This window comes from Uloborus diversus, chromosome 7 (assembly GCF_026930045.1).
Source record: "Uloborus diversus isolate 005 chromosome 7, Udiv.v.3.1, whole genome shotgun sequence".
NCBI classification, from domain to species: Eukaryota; Metazoa; Arthropoda; class Arachnida; order Araneae; family Uloboridae; genus Uloborus; species Uloborus diversus.
Genome location: NC_072737.1, coordinates 71,469,221 through 71,485,936, shown reverse-complemented (window position 1 = coordinate 71,485,936; position 16,716 = coordinate 71,469,221). Strand labels below are relative to the sequence as shown.

Sequence of the window (16,716 nt, the reverse complement as noted above, 5' to 3'; positions counted from 1 at the left end):
ACTCCTGATCTACTGCACGGAATGTAGTGAAATTTCGTACCCTGGCTATATTTTACTGTATAAACATAATTATGTAGCAAAAAATAGGGGTTCCCATTTGAAAATCAAGAGTTGGTGCTCATTTGTATATGGTCCCTTATCAAAATCTTATCCATTTAATTTTAAAGAAGACTTTAAACCAAGTCGGATGACACCTTTCTTTCCTTTCTAGCATGTATAATGGCCGAATAATTAAAAGTGTTTCGTTTTTTTTTCTGTATACTATACCAGTAGTGGCCACTAGTGATGTGCCGGATCGTTAAAAAAGTAGATCCGCGGATACGGATCCGGATCATAAATGCCAAGATCCGCGGATACGGATACGGATCGCAATTCCCCCCCCCCCCCCCAAATCAACTACCCAAGTGTAAAATTTGCTAGGGGAGGTATTCCCGTCTGGGTAATGGCACTGTTTCTTCAAAAAATGTCACCTACGACGAAAATATAATCAACACTCTGATTTACTGTTTAAAGAAATCTCCGTTAAAATTGAGGGAGAGTTGGAAGGTATGGGTCAGCTTTGCATTAATGCTTCGATAGAATGTGAAAAAATATTTTTAGCTTGCTCGTTAGATATAGGATACAGGAGCAAGAGTAAAGCTGCTTCTGGACATGCTAGAAATAATTTTTCGCATATTATTTCAGCATAAATGCAGCGCTGACCCATTCCAACCAACTTACCTCGACCGACGAAATAACAGAGCCGAGAACACCTTTACAATCAATAAATAAAGAAGTTTTTTCACTTTTTTTGAAGAATGCCAAGAAAAACCAAAATGAAGAATAACACAAACCCCAAATACATAGCAAAACCAATATTTAAATTATGAATTTAAAATTAAAAAAAAATCATGTCCCCGAGGGCCGACCTCATATGAAGATAAATTTTGCGGATCAAAACACACATTGTTAACAAATATGAACTGACAGCAGATAGAAATTTTAAATCATTGAGCTTCTTCGTCTTGTTTTCAGACTATGAAATCGCTACCAATCTCGCTTATAAAGGCTTAAAATTGCATTTAGAATTTACTCAACAAGATTATAGCTCCTACTGTATATAACTTGGAAGTTCCAAATAAATATAAAATGCAGAAAACTTCGTTCTTTCAATTAGCTTCAATATTTTTATCATACGGGTAAGTTTTTACTACCATAATTGTGAAAAACGTTGAGCCGGCTTTTAATTGATGTCTCCGGCTCTCCGGTAATTAAAGTTTTAAAAAAACGAGGCTAATCCAAGCACATTTTCGATCGAGTCACCTTTTGAACGAAAAAAAAAAACTATCAAAATCGGTTTATTTGTTTAGGAGCTACGATGCCACAAATAGACACACATATACACATTTTAAAAACTTATTATCCTTTCCTTTTTGTGATGGGGGGTACAAATCGGCCTCAGAAATGATACCTTATAATTTAAATAGGAAATAAAACCTAATTGAAACGGAATTTAATAGTCTTTTATTCAAATATTTAAAAAATTTTAAAATAGAAAAGATCCGTTTAAGATCCGTCAAAAAATAACGGATACGGATACGGATCTTTATTTTTCCCTCGGATATCCGTGGATACGGATACGGATATCCGGAACATCACTAGTGGCCACATGAACTGTCAGCAAAGAAAACAACTATTTGGAGTTGAAAACGTTCCCAACATGATCTTTCACATTTCATAACATGGTTACAACTATAAAAATATTATTTTTGAGCATTGTTCTATTCATAATACAACACAATGTTTTTATACCTCGTTATGGAGAAGCGTTAGAAGACAGCTGAAAAAACATGGACAATCCAGACGATCATACTAAATAATTTATAACAATTTTCCATGATGCTACCTACTCCTCCTTGAGCTGCTCACTACAATATAGCCTGAACTTTACCTCCTGCAAATTTGAATCCATTGGGAGACCTGGAATCCTTATTTTTCAAATATAAACCTTAAAGTGGCCACTACTGGTGCGTTTACTTACGTGGAATTGTACTTAATAAGGCACTCTTTTAAGTCAATATTCACGTTTAGTTGATCAGTGATATTCAAAGCATGTTAAAACTAAATGAAGATCTCAATAATTAGTAAGATAATGGTAGAAATCTTATCTGACCGATTAACAATATGAAGAAGTAAATTTAGCTTCTTGAAGACTCTGCAGTAGATTGTTTTCAGACAAAGGAAATTACTAAAACTGATTACGCGTCTGCACAAACTCCGCTACGGGAAATATCTTCGCGGTCTAGTCATGGAACCGGTCCATTGACGGCAACCTTCCCCTGTATCATGACTTGGACTGGAATAGAATGAAAGATTAAACGAAAAACAGACCAGAAATGTTAAAGCATTGCATTACTTTAAATGCATATACAGTCAACTCTTGATAACTCGAAGTCCTTAGAAACTATCTAAAACCTTCCAACTATTATTGGTAGTTGAAGTTATAAGAAGTTCCTTCAGCTTTTTAAAGAGTTTGGGACCCAATGAAAATTTTAGGACAAAAGAATATTCCCGTTATGAGGCTTCGAGTTGTCAAGATTCAATTGCATATGAAAATAACAAATACTAGGAGCGGCATAGCACGCTCGCTAATGGCCATATCACACTGACACAATTCATTGTTTTACTACACGAAAGGAGGAATTGCTGATCTATTCCTGACATTAAAATACCCCTGTTTTTCAAGATGCAAATTAAAGAACATATTTATTAACAATGAATATTTTTCTCAACAAAAAGTTTCGAATCTGCATAGATAAAAAATCGATAAACAAATAAAGTAAAAGCACATTTTTTGCATGAAAGCGATGCTAAATAATTAGTTTTACTTTAAATAATCAAATAATCTGTTTTTTTTTTTTCAAATTAATCAAAAAGCAAATGACTAGACCCACATCTTCAACAAACACTACATCAGTTAAAGTGTCATTTCAAAAAAAAAAAAAAAAGTCGCCCCTTGACATCTGTAGTTGTCTTCGGACAGTCGCATAATGAATGACGTTAGGAGTTCATCAGTAAGATGTTTGAATCGGACAATTCGTTCAAAAGTTATTAGGGGGGACAGACAGATAGACCGACTGATCAACAGACTGGCAGATACACATCATCCCCATCTCAAAACTTTAATTTCCTTTTTTAATTTTTCCTTATTTACTTAACTATTTCATTTATGTTTGACTTTATTTTCCCTTTGCGATATTTTTACGATGCATTACGCCACCTTTTATGTTTCTGTTCATTTTAACGTAAAAGATAGCATGTTTTTTAATAACGGGAAAGATAGCTAAAAAACATGGTAATTAGGAAAAAGAAACAACGAAAGATTTAAAATACTTAACCATGCCAACAAAACAAAAGGTTAATAACTTGAATGGAAAGGAAATTTTCGAACTCAATTTAAAACGAATAAAGCTTTCTTTTAAAATAAAATAGAAGCTTGGATAGTCTGGTTAACTTTGGGGTTAAAAAAATCGCTCTTTTCAATGGGTAAAAAAAAAATGTGTAGATCAATTTGTTCACTTTTCATTGATTGAAGTAGTGCTTGGAATCAAGGTAAGCCTTGAAAATATTGAGTAAAAGACGCGCACTGTAGAGAATTAGAAAAATTTACACTGAACGCAAAAAAGTCTGCTCTTTCGAATTAGGAATAAAATGGAACAATAAGAGTTCTGTTTGCCAACATTTTTTACTGGTTCTCAAAGCCACTCCGATGCTAAAACGAACAATCTATAAAATTTTCATTGAATCCGGCCTGGTAGTTTTCGAGTTTTACGTGTTAAACCAAATACCCACTCTTTGGGGACTTCATTTTACAATAAGTAGAGAAGTATTAGATTCGTGTAAGTTTTAAAATTTTGAAACTTGACGGATTTACACGTTTTGAGGTGTGTTGAGTCCTTTTGACCAAATTTAAAAACGTCTGCATGTCTGTGTATGTGTCTGTTGTGTGACATTTTTTTTTCTTTTGTCCGCTCTTAAGCAATAACTAATGCATGAAATCGAACGAAATTTGGTGTACATGCGTACCCTCATATGATTTATTGCTCATTAAGTTTTGGCACCAATTACTTCAAGGAGCATAAAGTAATCAAATGTTTTCTCCGTTATGCGTACCTGCTTTTTCTCAGGAAGTAATTTTCTTTTTGCCTCAAAACATCAATCTCTCTCTTTTCTATCCATTTCAGATCTCAAACATGTCATAATGTCATGAAAATAGTAGATTGAAGCCGTAATTGAAAACAATAAATGCATATATTTTAGTTTCTACATGAAATAGTTATTTTTAGTATGTCACCTCCTCAGTGCATTTTTCCTGAAAATGTGATTTTAGATATGAATTACGTTTGTTAACATACTTAGCTTTTTTCAGCTTTTTAGCAACTGCAAGATGCATATTTTTTTCAAGGAATCTAGGAAGCCTAAAACTTCAAAATTTTCTATTTAAAAAAAAAATATATATATATATATATATATATATATATATATATATATATATATATATATATATATATATATATATATATATATATATATATATATATATATATATATATATATATATATATATGTGTGTGTGTGTGTGTGTAAGTGTGTGATGCAGCATTCCATTTTGCGCATTTTGGTACCAAAGTTTTATGAGTAGTAACAAAACTTCCGAAGTTATCGCAAAAATTGCAAAATGGAAGATGTAAACAAAAATTTAAAGATCCAGTGTGCCACGCCTTCTTTTGCTTAACCTACGTTCTAGTTTGACAGTTTTGTGTTTCAATCCGTATTTTCATCAAGCAGGTTGCGGTGGGGCTTCTTAAAATTTGGAGGGAGGAGGAGGTGCTCTGTCATTCTTTTTTTTTGGGGGGGGGGGGCACACCAAAGCTAAATCTGCATATTTAGATCTGCAATAAGAAAAGCTATCGGTCTGCTCGATAAACCAACGATTCGAGCAATTTACCCTTAGCTGCGCAGGGGTGCCGAGGAGGGGGGGGGAGGCTATGACGCAGACTACACCATTGAAATTTTTAGAAGAAATCAAAGAGTTCCATTTCTTAAGTTTCCCCTCATCTTCGGGACACTTTGAAAAGCGAAACGTTTTCTTTGCCTGATCCGTAACCACTTTTGCACGCTGGTATAGCACAAGGATTAGCTTTTTTTCTCTTAATAATCGACTTTGATGTACCCATTAAAATATTTAGAACTCTTTCATATTTTTTTTAACGAAATACGGAAAAATAACATTAATGCATAACCGAATTATAACTAAATGCCGCATCAACTAATGTAAACTCCGTCAAATGCAGCGTGCTCCCTAACCGCACTGCCCTCTAGCGGGTTGCCGAAAGTTCGTCTTTAAGAATAGCGGGGAAAACAGCGGCGGTAAGCCCACTACTCTTTCTAGGCACTATACAATTGCGTTTGTTTATGTTTGAAAGTACGGTATCTCATTGCTCGCTCTTCTTTCTTCGTGGATAAAATATTGCGCATTTTGTGTTGATATTAAGATACCTCCAAAGCGATCATCTGGTCAAAAGCTAAAAAGAGGTCATTTTAGGGAAACAAATATGTAAAAAAGGTAAATGTTGGAGGAAAGAAAGCTTTTGAGGCAAGAACCGAGGAATGCAAAAGTGCTAGTGGAAGAAAATGGTCTAAAAAATTCATCTCAACAGATAAGGTTTATGCAAACTTTGAAGGATACAGTCATGGAAAATTAAGTCTAGAAGAAAATTCAACAGCAGGTTTGTGCTCAAAATTTGAAATCGGGTGCTTGGATTGCAAAACTACAAGTAGCATTTTTTCTTGCAGTATGATTTGAGATAAAAATAATATTCTAGACATTAATAGAAGGTCTGTTCTCGCAATGAGATGCATCGGAGGAGGATTGGCTTCATTGGAAGCTTTTTGTCGTGTGATGAATTTGCCAAATCCCATCAGCAAGAAGGCATGTGATGCAATAAATGTAAAAATCGCAGTTGTCGTAAGAATGATTAGTGCGTAAAGCATGCATAGAGCCTGTGCAGAGGAGAAGGCGCTGCGTGATAGCGACTGCACTACCGTCAGTAGCGACGGTACCTGGAAATCTCACGGACATTCCTCGCTGGTCGGAGTTTGTACCTTAATCGGAGGAGAATCAGAGAAAGTTGTCGCAGCAGAGGTAATTTCTTCGTTTTGCAAAGGCTGTAGCTCATATAAGGGTCCGAAGTTTGGGCCCGATTTTCGAAAATGGGAGTTACGGCACAAAGCTTTTTGCCAAAAAAAATAATCAGGGCTCCGCGGGCAAAATGGAGGTAGACAGAATGTTAAGAATTTTCAAAAGGTCCGAAATTGACCATGATGTGAAATATTTACATCATAGAGGAGATGGAGATTCTACATTTTATTTATTTTTTATTTTAAACCAATGATACCTTCGTACCTGCCATTTCTAGCTTAACCGGTGAAGGGTACCATGGCAGTTGATGGGGAGGGAAAGAAACTGAAGGGAAAACTCTTAAATACATATACGTATCGTACATACGTACATACCTATGTATACACACACATATATACACATATACATACATATATATATATATATATATATATATATATATATTTATATATATATATATATACACGTAGATAAAAATACATATATGTATAAAGGGGAAAAGTCTTGAAAAAGTTAGTAGGCTCGAAGTGCTATATTGGGGCCGAGTTACTAGGAATTAATGAGAGAGAATGCTGTTACATATATATCCTCGTTTAAAATAAAAATATTAACATAAAAGTAAATATGCAAAAATACTTATAGTGAAAAGACTCTTGGTTAAAAGGTTGTATACATCCAAGTTGAAATGCCTGGTAATGACCCACTGTAAACATCCCCAATAACAACAATTTTCAAAAAAGAGGAAGAAACGGCTTAGTGAATCCTAATATGCGTATCTGTTTCTTCCACCGATGTTTACAGAAGAGGATGAGAAGAAGGGCCAAAAAATCGGCTTTCATTTTGGAAATTAAGTATGTAAAACAGGAATAATATAATATGATAGTGACGAAAAGAGTTACATTAAAAGGTATATTAATGTAAAAAGAGCAAACCAGTTGTAGCAAGAGTACTCGAGATACTACGGCTTTCTCTTTTTCTCCCTTTTCTTTGAAATATAATAGTAATAATAGTAATAAAGTAAAATATATACATTATATATACAAAATTAAGAAATCGAGGTTAATAATAGGATACCCTAGCTACAATGCTTGATAGCACGCATTTTTTAAAACACACAATCATGTAAAACAATGAAAAGGAAACGTCTTAGTGAGTTCAGCATGAACAGAAACACAAGTCCACATCTTTTACCAATATACACCTGGAAGAGTTGAAAACAGACTGGAAAATCAGCTAACTTCTTGGAACTCGTAGTTGCGGGTAGTCAGTTCGCTAATTAAATTTTGGATGGAATTTGAACCAGATGGGTGCGAGAGAGCTTGACGAATATTGTCGGGTATTGTGATACTATTGTTCATCTTTAGGTGAAATTGAGATGTGAGAGAGCAGGAGTAAAGATAATGATCTGGAGTACCTATGAGACCACATGCACAGTTGGGAGATGGAATTATTTTGAATCGGGAGAGGTATGCTGGAAAGAACCCATGCCCAGTTACAAAAAGGATGTCAGATCTGTTCTTGATCCTGGTTTTTAAAGAAGGGTTTGGGAAGATGGCGTGTACTCTTCTGCTTGTTGTTTCACTTTGCCAACGTGTGTTCCAACTATCTTTTAGATGTTCGAGTAATTTTTGTTTATGAAGGATTTTGGCACTGGCATGTTTAGATTAATGGGAGCACATGAGTCATTTGCTGCTTGTTTGGCTAAGAAGTCTGCCGCTTCATTCCCCACCTGTCCTGCGTGACCCTTAATCCAACTTAATGAGATATCATTCTCGCCTTTGAGTATTATCTGAATTTCTCTTACTAGGGGATTTCGATGTATGGGATGCAGCAGTGCTTCCAAAGAGGAGAGACTATCAGAGTACAGATCTGCGGCAGAAGAAGGGTGATTTATTGCAAATTATATAAGTTAATATTTATATAGGTTTTCAAATTTTGATTTGTATGTCTCTTCGAACATTTTCACAGTAATTTTACGTTCTGCGATAACTTCTTTTATCCCCAAACAATAAATATATAACGAAGTTACTCTTTTAAAACTGTATGTTTTAAGTATATGTCTGTTAAAACATGGTTTGCATAAAAGCATAAGTCAGTGCAACTATGTTTTCTTTTCAGAAATGAAATTATAACTTTAAGCGCGTTCTGCTCAGTTCTATTTTGTTAACTTGTCCCGCAGGATATTTTAAAAGTAATTAAAGTAGAGGTTCAAAAAATATTTTGTGTGAAAAAGGAACATTTCTCTAGAAGGTAAAGCAATTGCTAGCTGTTAGGAGTAATAGAATTTTTTAAAAATAAAAACATAATTTTTTTCGTAAAATTTAAAACTTTTGAAATCTTAATAAATTAAAAATAGTTTTCAATATTTTTTGCCCCTAAATGTACTTTCAATCTTTCAAGCACTATCATACATTGTTTAAAAGCTTATTTTAAGTTTCTACAAACATTATTTTGGTTACAGTTCTGCGCGGAGTAAAGTCCACAGTGTAACATGTGCATCCATTTTCAATATTTTCAATATAACTAAAAAAAGTTTTTGTAATAGTTTCAAAATTTATGATAAGTGATTCATAAATTTTTTTTTCATTATGTTGCTGCCAAAAGTTTGAAAAGTAAACATGATTTTTAAGTAATTTATGAGAGCTCAAAGTAATGTCCATTTTTCACGGTCTGAGGCTGCGTCAAGACTTCCTAGACCCCTTTTATATACTCAAAATGTTTTCGTTTTTCCATGCCTTGGGACAAGTTATCGTGGCTTGGCCCATATTAATGAGTTACAATGATGTTACTATGATTTTCATTATTATCATTGTTATTTTTCTATTATAGGTTGCCTTAATTGATCTCCTCAAGTACATTGAAATAAATCCTGATGGCATAGTTGGTCACAGTATGGGGGAACTTGCATGTGCTTACGCAGATGGATGTTTTACAGCAGAGCAGACGGTACTTTCTGCATATTGGGTCGGCAAAGCTGTAGAAAGTGCGAACCTTCCATCTGGTGCAATGGCAGCTGTTGGTATGCAAAATTACGATTTTAATACGCGTTAGTTAAGTTTTGAACGCAGAGCAGCAGTAGAAGTAAATCACAGCTTTAGAATAAGTAATATTGCTGCTTAGCTTCCGGAAGTGACCACCTGCTCAGTAACAAGTTGAGCCATCTTTAAACCTCAAAGCAGCTGCTAACAAACGAGTTGCCTTGGCATGGATTATTTATTTACTTATACAGAAACTAAAAATCTTCATATACATAGAGGACTGCGTACAAAACGCCTTGCCTCCTGACATACATAGGTAAGATTTAGAACACAACAGAGAGAAAAAAACACCCAGGACACCGGCGGGGATCGAACCCACGACCTCCGGCTTGGATAACGTTATTCTAGATGAGCTACATATCCCCCTTCAGATTTTGAAACTTCTGCTCCGAAATGGTTTTCTCCTTCGCATTTAGAAGTTAAAGAATATCCAATCTCAACAAATTCCAATTCAACAAATCTTTCATTTCATTGCTTATATACAGATGGTTCTCGCACTTCCCTTGGTACAGCAGCAGCATATGCTTATTTTAAGGGGAAAACTCTTTATCGTCTTGGAGTATCCTTCTTCATTCCAATAGTAGTATTTTTCAAACAGAATTATTTGCTATCCTTCAAGCATTAAAATTCTCAAATTCACTTAAAGTAGATTTCATTCATTTTTTCAAGGTTGGACAGTCTTCTCTCTTAGCAATTAAGTATCCTCTTCAACGAAATAAAACATCTTCTGATATCCAACAGTCATTATTAAGTAATTATTCTGTCTCAATTCATTGGGTTAAAGGGCATTCTGGGGACGTCGGCAACGATCAAGCTGATCACATTGCTAGAACTATAGCCGACACCTCCCCCCCCCCCTCCATCTGTTTTCTTCTTCTTCATCTATTCCGCTTCCAAATACTTAAGGATAAACGAAGTATAATCAACTACCAGTAATAACACCAGGACTGATCATTTAAAAACAATGGTTGAGTGCTTCTAAATTACAGTCAGGAGACAAGAATTGCTACGGAAAATGCCAATACAGGATTATAGATTAATAGACACTTACTAAGCTCGAACGGCGTATATGCTTGGATACTATTATTAAAATTAAAGTATGTATTGTATGACATTGGAGCAAAACCTTGGAAAACAACTCTTGTATTTTGTTTAGCTGTACCGTATTTTAGAAATTGCGTCGCATTCATGCAATGCACGAGACCACCCCCTTTCTGTAGACCAACTTTACTGCTTTTTAAACGATATCAGAAATCATGGTCAATAATAGACTACTTTAACTTTGAACCTGGAACGAAAAACGCTGAGGTGCTGAAAGTCATTCAGTGTGATTTCGTAAGCCAAATGTTGATGTCCTACGCAAAAGATTACAGGGGGATGCTCGAGCTTGTAATTTTTACGAATAAAACACATTTTCGTTGGGAACACTTCCGTGCTTCAGGAGCTATCATTTATGTCAGGTGCATACCGAAGATTCTTTATAGTTGTGGGTGTTTCTCAATCAGTTTGAACTTGCGGCACGATAAAACAAAGGCATTACTGGCACCTATATCTTTATTGTGAAAATAAAATATGAGAGCTTGGTTTACAGCAACCCCTTCATGTGCAGGCAGCGATGAATGATTTGAAATTTCTTCATCGTCTTTTAGTAAACGAAAACCTAAAAATAGGACTGCAAATGCAGACAAACTAACATTTTGATATCTCAGCGAGCATTAGATAGCAATAGCTCTATTCGATTCAGGTATTTGAGTGGTGGAAAAGTAAAATATGGTAAATGTTTTTTATGAAAGAGATCGTGAGGATGAATCACTGAAGCTCCCCCAGACTGCAAAAGGAGGAAGGAAATTGACGAATTCAGGACTAAAACATTATGATTTTTTTTGGTCGAAAAACACACATGTTTTTTAGCTTATTTTGCACCAGCAAAGGGTTCCTGCATGTGCGGGAAGTCGTGAACGACAGTGTGGAAGAATGCACTGTTAAAACTACAGGTTGCACTTGGCACCTTTCAGGTGTGAAACGCATGTTCACCAGCGGCACCTGATAGAGAGCCGAAATTGCACCCTTAGCAAGGATGAAAAACTGACTCCCTTCACCCAACGTGCACTGGAATTTAAAGATGGTACCCTAGGTGAGAAAAATGGCACCTTTATTGCTTCTTATAGCGATCCCCCTCCTCCCCCCCTGTTGCGTGCGTTTTTGAATACAATTGTGTTCTATTTATTTTGATTTATATATACGAAGACATTTGATCACATTTTAACTTTCGAACATAGTTTAGAAGTGTTCATGACTTTTTTTTGTCTGTTCGTGCACTAACTTTCTTATATCCACACTTGGATTGCTCAGTAATTAATATGTTGTTGACTCTACTGCAGCATGATCCGTACAGAAAATGAACAGGGAAAGTATTTATGAATCATTGGCCGGAAAAACCAGAAATATTAAGTAACATTAGATTAGAATCATGGGAAAATAGAAGCGTTTCATAAACGTTAAAATCTTTAATCGATCGTAACATATCAATACTTATTATAAGATTCGACATTTGAGTATCCTATTGCGTACAAGATAAATTATCTAAAAGCCCTTCTTTTCAATATCAAGTTTTTCGTCAGATTAAAAATAAAAACAAGATTAGATTCTACATTCGCTTCATGCAATAATGCCAAAGAAAGATACTTTAGCCTAAACACGATGTGAAAGTCATGAGTCAAACACTGAGAGAGATTTCTTATCAGGCGGGGTTTTTTTTTCGCCTTTGATGCTGTTTAAGTTTTGTAACTTCAATTTTAACTGTAGGTGGCGCAGTTGGGAAATTGATATATATTGCATGTCGGTTTATTTTTTCCCCTGTTGTTTTGTTTCTTCTGAGTTCTTGTACTTAGTTTTTTAGCCTTGTTTTGAACTTTATCTCTTGACTCTTGAAATCTTGAATTGATATAATTAACTTTAATTTTGTTAGTATTATTTTCAAAAGTTTTAGTTGCTTATAATATTTTAAGTAGAATAAAAGACGTTTTTATGAACTTTTTTGAGTTGTGGACTGAATTGCAAATTTTCTGAAAATAGCACATGTAGTTACGATACATGTTTTTGGTGACCCGGACGTGATATGTATGCAAGGAAAACCTGTACAGCGAAGGTAAGCTGTTGAAATATATTGTTACTGAAAACAAGTCTTTTGAGAATGGAATCAGTTGACAAATTGAAAGCTAAGCGACAATACGTGCGTGCAAGTTGCACTAAATTACTTACAAAATTAGAGACTGCTTTAACTAGTAATATTGAAGAAACTGATGTGGAAGAACTTTTGGAACTTAATGAACATTTTCTTGTAAAAGAAGACTTATTGAAAACATTAAATTCGGAAATTGAAAAGCAATGGACTGAAGCCGAGGGCTTTGAAAAAGAACTTGAAACTTGCGGAAAATACTCCGAGCAAATTTTGTCCGCCAAGTTTAAAATTAAACAGCGGATTAAGAAGTTAAATAAGGACAGTAGTTGCAACGAAAGTTCTTTGTTGAACTTGACTGTTTCCGAAACAGGTGCTTCTAACATGAAATTGCCTAAATTACGAATTGATAAATTTTCTGGTGATCTTAGTTCATGGTTAGAATTCTTTAACAGTTTTCAGACATCAATTCATCAAAATAAATCGCCGAGTTAAATTGAAAAATTTTCCTACTTGAAATCACTGTTAACTGGACAAGCTTACAATGTTGTGAAAGTATTTCAACTTTCTGAAGAAAATTACGAGTTGTGTCTTAAGCTTTTGAAGCAGCGTTTCGGTGAAACCGATCTTATTATAAACACTCACATGAATAATCTATTAAACCTGCAACCCGTTAAAAATTCTTCAAATTTAAGCGGTCTACGGGAATTGCACGACCAGAGCGAAGTTAACAATAGAAGTTTGCAAAATTTTGGAGTTACATCTGGTTCATACGGTCATTTATTGAATCCAATTCTTATGAAATTACTACCTCAAAATATGATGTTAGATTTTCATCGTAAGTGTAAACCCGAAAGCGGTAAGGACGTTTCTGAATTGCTTAATTTTTTGAGAAATGAAATTAAGTGTCGTGAAGTAATGTCGACTGTTTATAACTCTTGTAGTTCCAGTAAAGTATGCAGTGACTCTAGGGCTAAACCTAATAATGGTCAAAAAACAGAACCCACGATATGGGAAGGGAAACATTTCAACAACGACTTTAAATACATCTCAAAATGTACTAGCAGACAAATTGTTTTGTATATTTTGTAAATCTCATAATACTCTAGTGTCTCTAACGCAATCTGAAACATCTAAGGAATTTAAAGCGACACTTTTGCAGACTTGCATTGTTGCTATACCAGCAAATAGCGGTAAGAAGCTAGTATGCTGTTTTATTGACCCTGGAAATGAAAAGACATTTTTAACGAGAAAACTTGTAATCTCTTTAAAATTAAAACCAATTATTAAAGGAAAACTAATGATCTATTCTTTTGGTCAGCCTAAACCCCGAGAAATTATTTATGATGTTGTGTCAGTGGAGTTACGCAGCATATTTAATTCTAGTTCCCTGAAAATTGAAGCTCTAGTTACAGATGTTATAACTTGTGCAAAATTGAAACAAGCTCCTCGCGACCTTCATAGACTTCTTTGCTCACGAGGGTATCAATTGTGTGATCCTAAAGGGAAAGATGAAATAGGAATCCTGTTAGGCTCTGATTATGCTTGGCAAACTATGAGAGGTGAAGTTAAACAGCTACCGGGTGGGTTGTTTATTAGTGAAACTATATTCGGACATACTGTTCAGGGCCAATTGGAATCGGAAAACTTTAACTCAACAGCGGGAGTGTATTTTATGAGCACAGCTGATGCAGAATTAAACAATGAAATAAAGAAATTTTGGAGTTTGGAATCGCTAGGTATAAACGAGGCAAATAAATCAGATTTGGCTATCGTTAATGATTTCGAAGATAACCTAAAATTTGTCGATGGGAGGTATGAAACGAAACTTTTGTCGAAATACCATGAACTTCCGTTAAGCAATAACTTTAAGATTGCAGAGTACCGGTTTGAAAATTTAAAACCTAAATTATATAAAAACGAATGGTTGATGGAAAATTACAATGTTATTATGCTAGAACAGTTAAGAGATGGTGTAATTGAATCATGTAAAAGTGAAATGCGTGATACGAAAAGTTTATTATATGCCGCATAGACCTGTAGTAATAAAAGAAAAAGCAATGACAAAGGTTAGGATTGTTTATAATGCTCATCAAAATCAACTAATTGAAACTCTCTTAATGAATGTCTTGATTCAGGATCGAATTTAAATCCAAACATTTTAGATGTCATATTAAAATTTCGAAAAAATAAAATAGGATTTTCCGCTGATATCGAGAAAGCTTTTCTCCAAATTAAAATTGCAGAAGAAGATGGGGATCACTTAAGATTCTTATATTTGAAAAATTGCGAAAGTAGCAAAGAAACCAAATTTTATTCAATGACTCATGTCCCCTTTATTTTACCCTCCACTATTAAGTATCACATAAGAAAATACGAAAAAAGTAATTTTGAAACATACAACATGCTTAACACTTCACTTTACGTGGACGATTTATTTTTTGGGTTCTGAAACTGTTGAATCTGCTGTCTAATTATCCACTGAAGCTGTTACGATCTTAATTTCAGACTAATTCAGTTGAATTTAAAAATGAATGGCATAAATCTGACTTTTGCGTAAGTACGGAGGCAAATACAAAAAAGCATTTTCAAGTATTAGGTATAAATTGGGATACTGATAATGATGTTTTAGGACTGGAGCTAATGCCTCTGATAGACATGTTACAAAAACCCTTAAAATATAGTAAAAGAGTTGTGTTACAGACAGCGGCTAAATGCTTTGATCCTGCTGGATTTATTTCTCCTTTCCTAATTCGAATTAAGTGTATTGTACAAGAACTGTGGGAAATGGGACTTGATTGGGACGTAACGTTCAGTGCAGAAATTAAGAAGTGGTCTGAATGGTGTTCTGAGCTAAATGTATTAAGACATTTTTCAATTCCAAGATATTATTTTACGCATTCTTCCGAAGTAGTGGAAGAAACACTACAGTTGCATATTTTTTCTGATGCTATCCCAAATTCGTACAGGGAAGTAGCCGATTTTAGATTTATTTCTAAAAATGTGATTGAAACAAGTTTTATTATGTCAAAATTGAGAGTAGCGCCTCTGAAAAAAATAACTCTTCCAAGACTTGAATTGATGGGTGCTGTAATTGCAGCACGCCTAGGAAAATATCTTGAGAATTTATTTAGTGTTCACACTATTTTCTTTTGGACTGACAGTACTATTACTTTATGCTGGATTAAAAGATCTGCTTCAAAGTGGAAACCGTTTGTTTCCAATAGAACTGTTGAAATTCAAGATTTAACAAGTCCTCAAGCTTGGCGATTTTGTGATTGCAAGAGCAATGCAGCAGATTTTATTTCCAGGGGCTGCAAAACTGAAGAGTTAATTGGTAACAGAAAATGGTTACACGATCCTGTTGGTTATCAGAAAACGAAGAATTATGGCCCAAACTTCAACTTAAAAAGAAAGTGAAATTGATCTAGAAGCAGAACGAAAAATTGTCAGAATTTGTACAGCAATAAATCTAGTTCATTCTGGACAAGAAAAATTTAACCTCTTGACCAAATTTTCTTCATGGTTAAAGCTTTTGCGAGTAACCTCATGGTGCCTACGGTTTTTTACTAACTTGAAATGGAAGTCAGTTTCTGTCATAAAAGGTGATTGTTTGACGTGTGAAGAATTGAAAAAGGCATCGGAAGTAGTTATAAGAATTATTCAGGAAGAAGCATTTTCTGAAGAAATGAAATGCTTGAAACAAGGAAAACCAAATACTTCTAACAGTAAAATTAGTTTCACTTAATCCATTCATAGATAAAAGTGGAATACTACGAGTCGGAGGAAGACTAAGAAATGCAGAAATAGCTGACTCACAAAAATGTCCTATTCTTCTACAGAGAGGAAATTTTATTACTAACTAGCCGCCTGCGGCGACCAGCTGGTCCGAATTTTTACGCCAGGGGTGCCGCCTTCGGCGGCAGCTTAGACAATTTTGCGACGATATTAATCAATGTTTTTCTCTATAAATCAGTATTATCATTCGCCTTTTTACTCCAATGTTGCCGTCTTTGGCGGCAGCTTAAAAAAATTTCGTGGCGGTGTCAATCAATCTATATCTATCTATATCATTAATAATTTCAATAAAATTTTTTCTAGATCTGTCTCCAGTTCCGTCGATTGAAATATTTTTATAAGAGGGGGAAGGGGAGACACAAACGACATACTCTTCATGCAAATTTTGTCGTAAAATAACAAAAAGCACTTCTACTTTTAAGTGAAAGCATTGTATTTTCAAAGTCTTAGTGTGTGTGTGGGGTGGGGGGCATTGACACCCCGTTCAAGTTCCTTAAATGACGGGCATGTCTCTTTCTTGC

At 34.7% G+C, this 16,716-nt stretch overlaps 1 protein-coding gene across 1 annotated transcript in view; it reads left to right on the top strand.

Moving 5' to 3' along the window:
- The window catches only part of LOC129226734 (fatty acid synthase-like), a 271,075-nt gene that overhangs the window by 49,047 nt on the left and 205,312 nt on the right, over nt 1-16,716 (top strand). Inside the window, exons 6-8 of the mRNA XM_054861363.1 lie at nt 9,011-9,071; nt 9,120-9,200; nt 12,771-12,834. Of these exons, the coding sequence (XP_054717338.1) occupies nt 9,011-9,071; nt 9,120-9,200; nt 12,771-12,834 (206 nt within the window). The remainder of the gene's footprint in view (nt 1-9,010; nt 9,072-9,119; nt 9,201-12,770; nt 12,835-16,716) is intronic.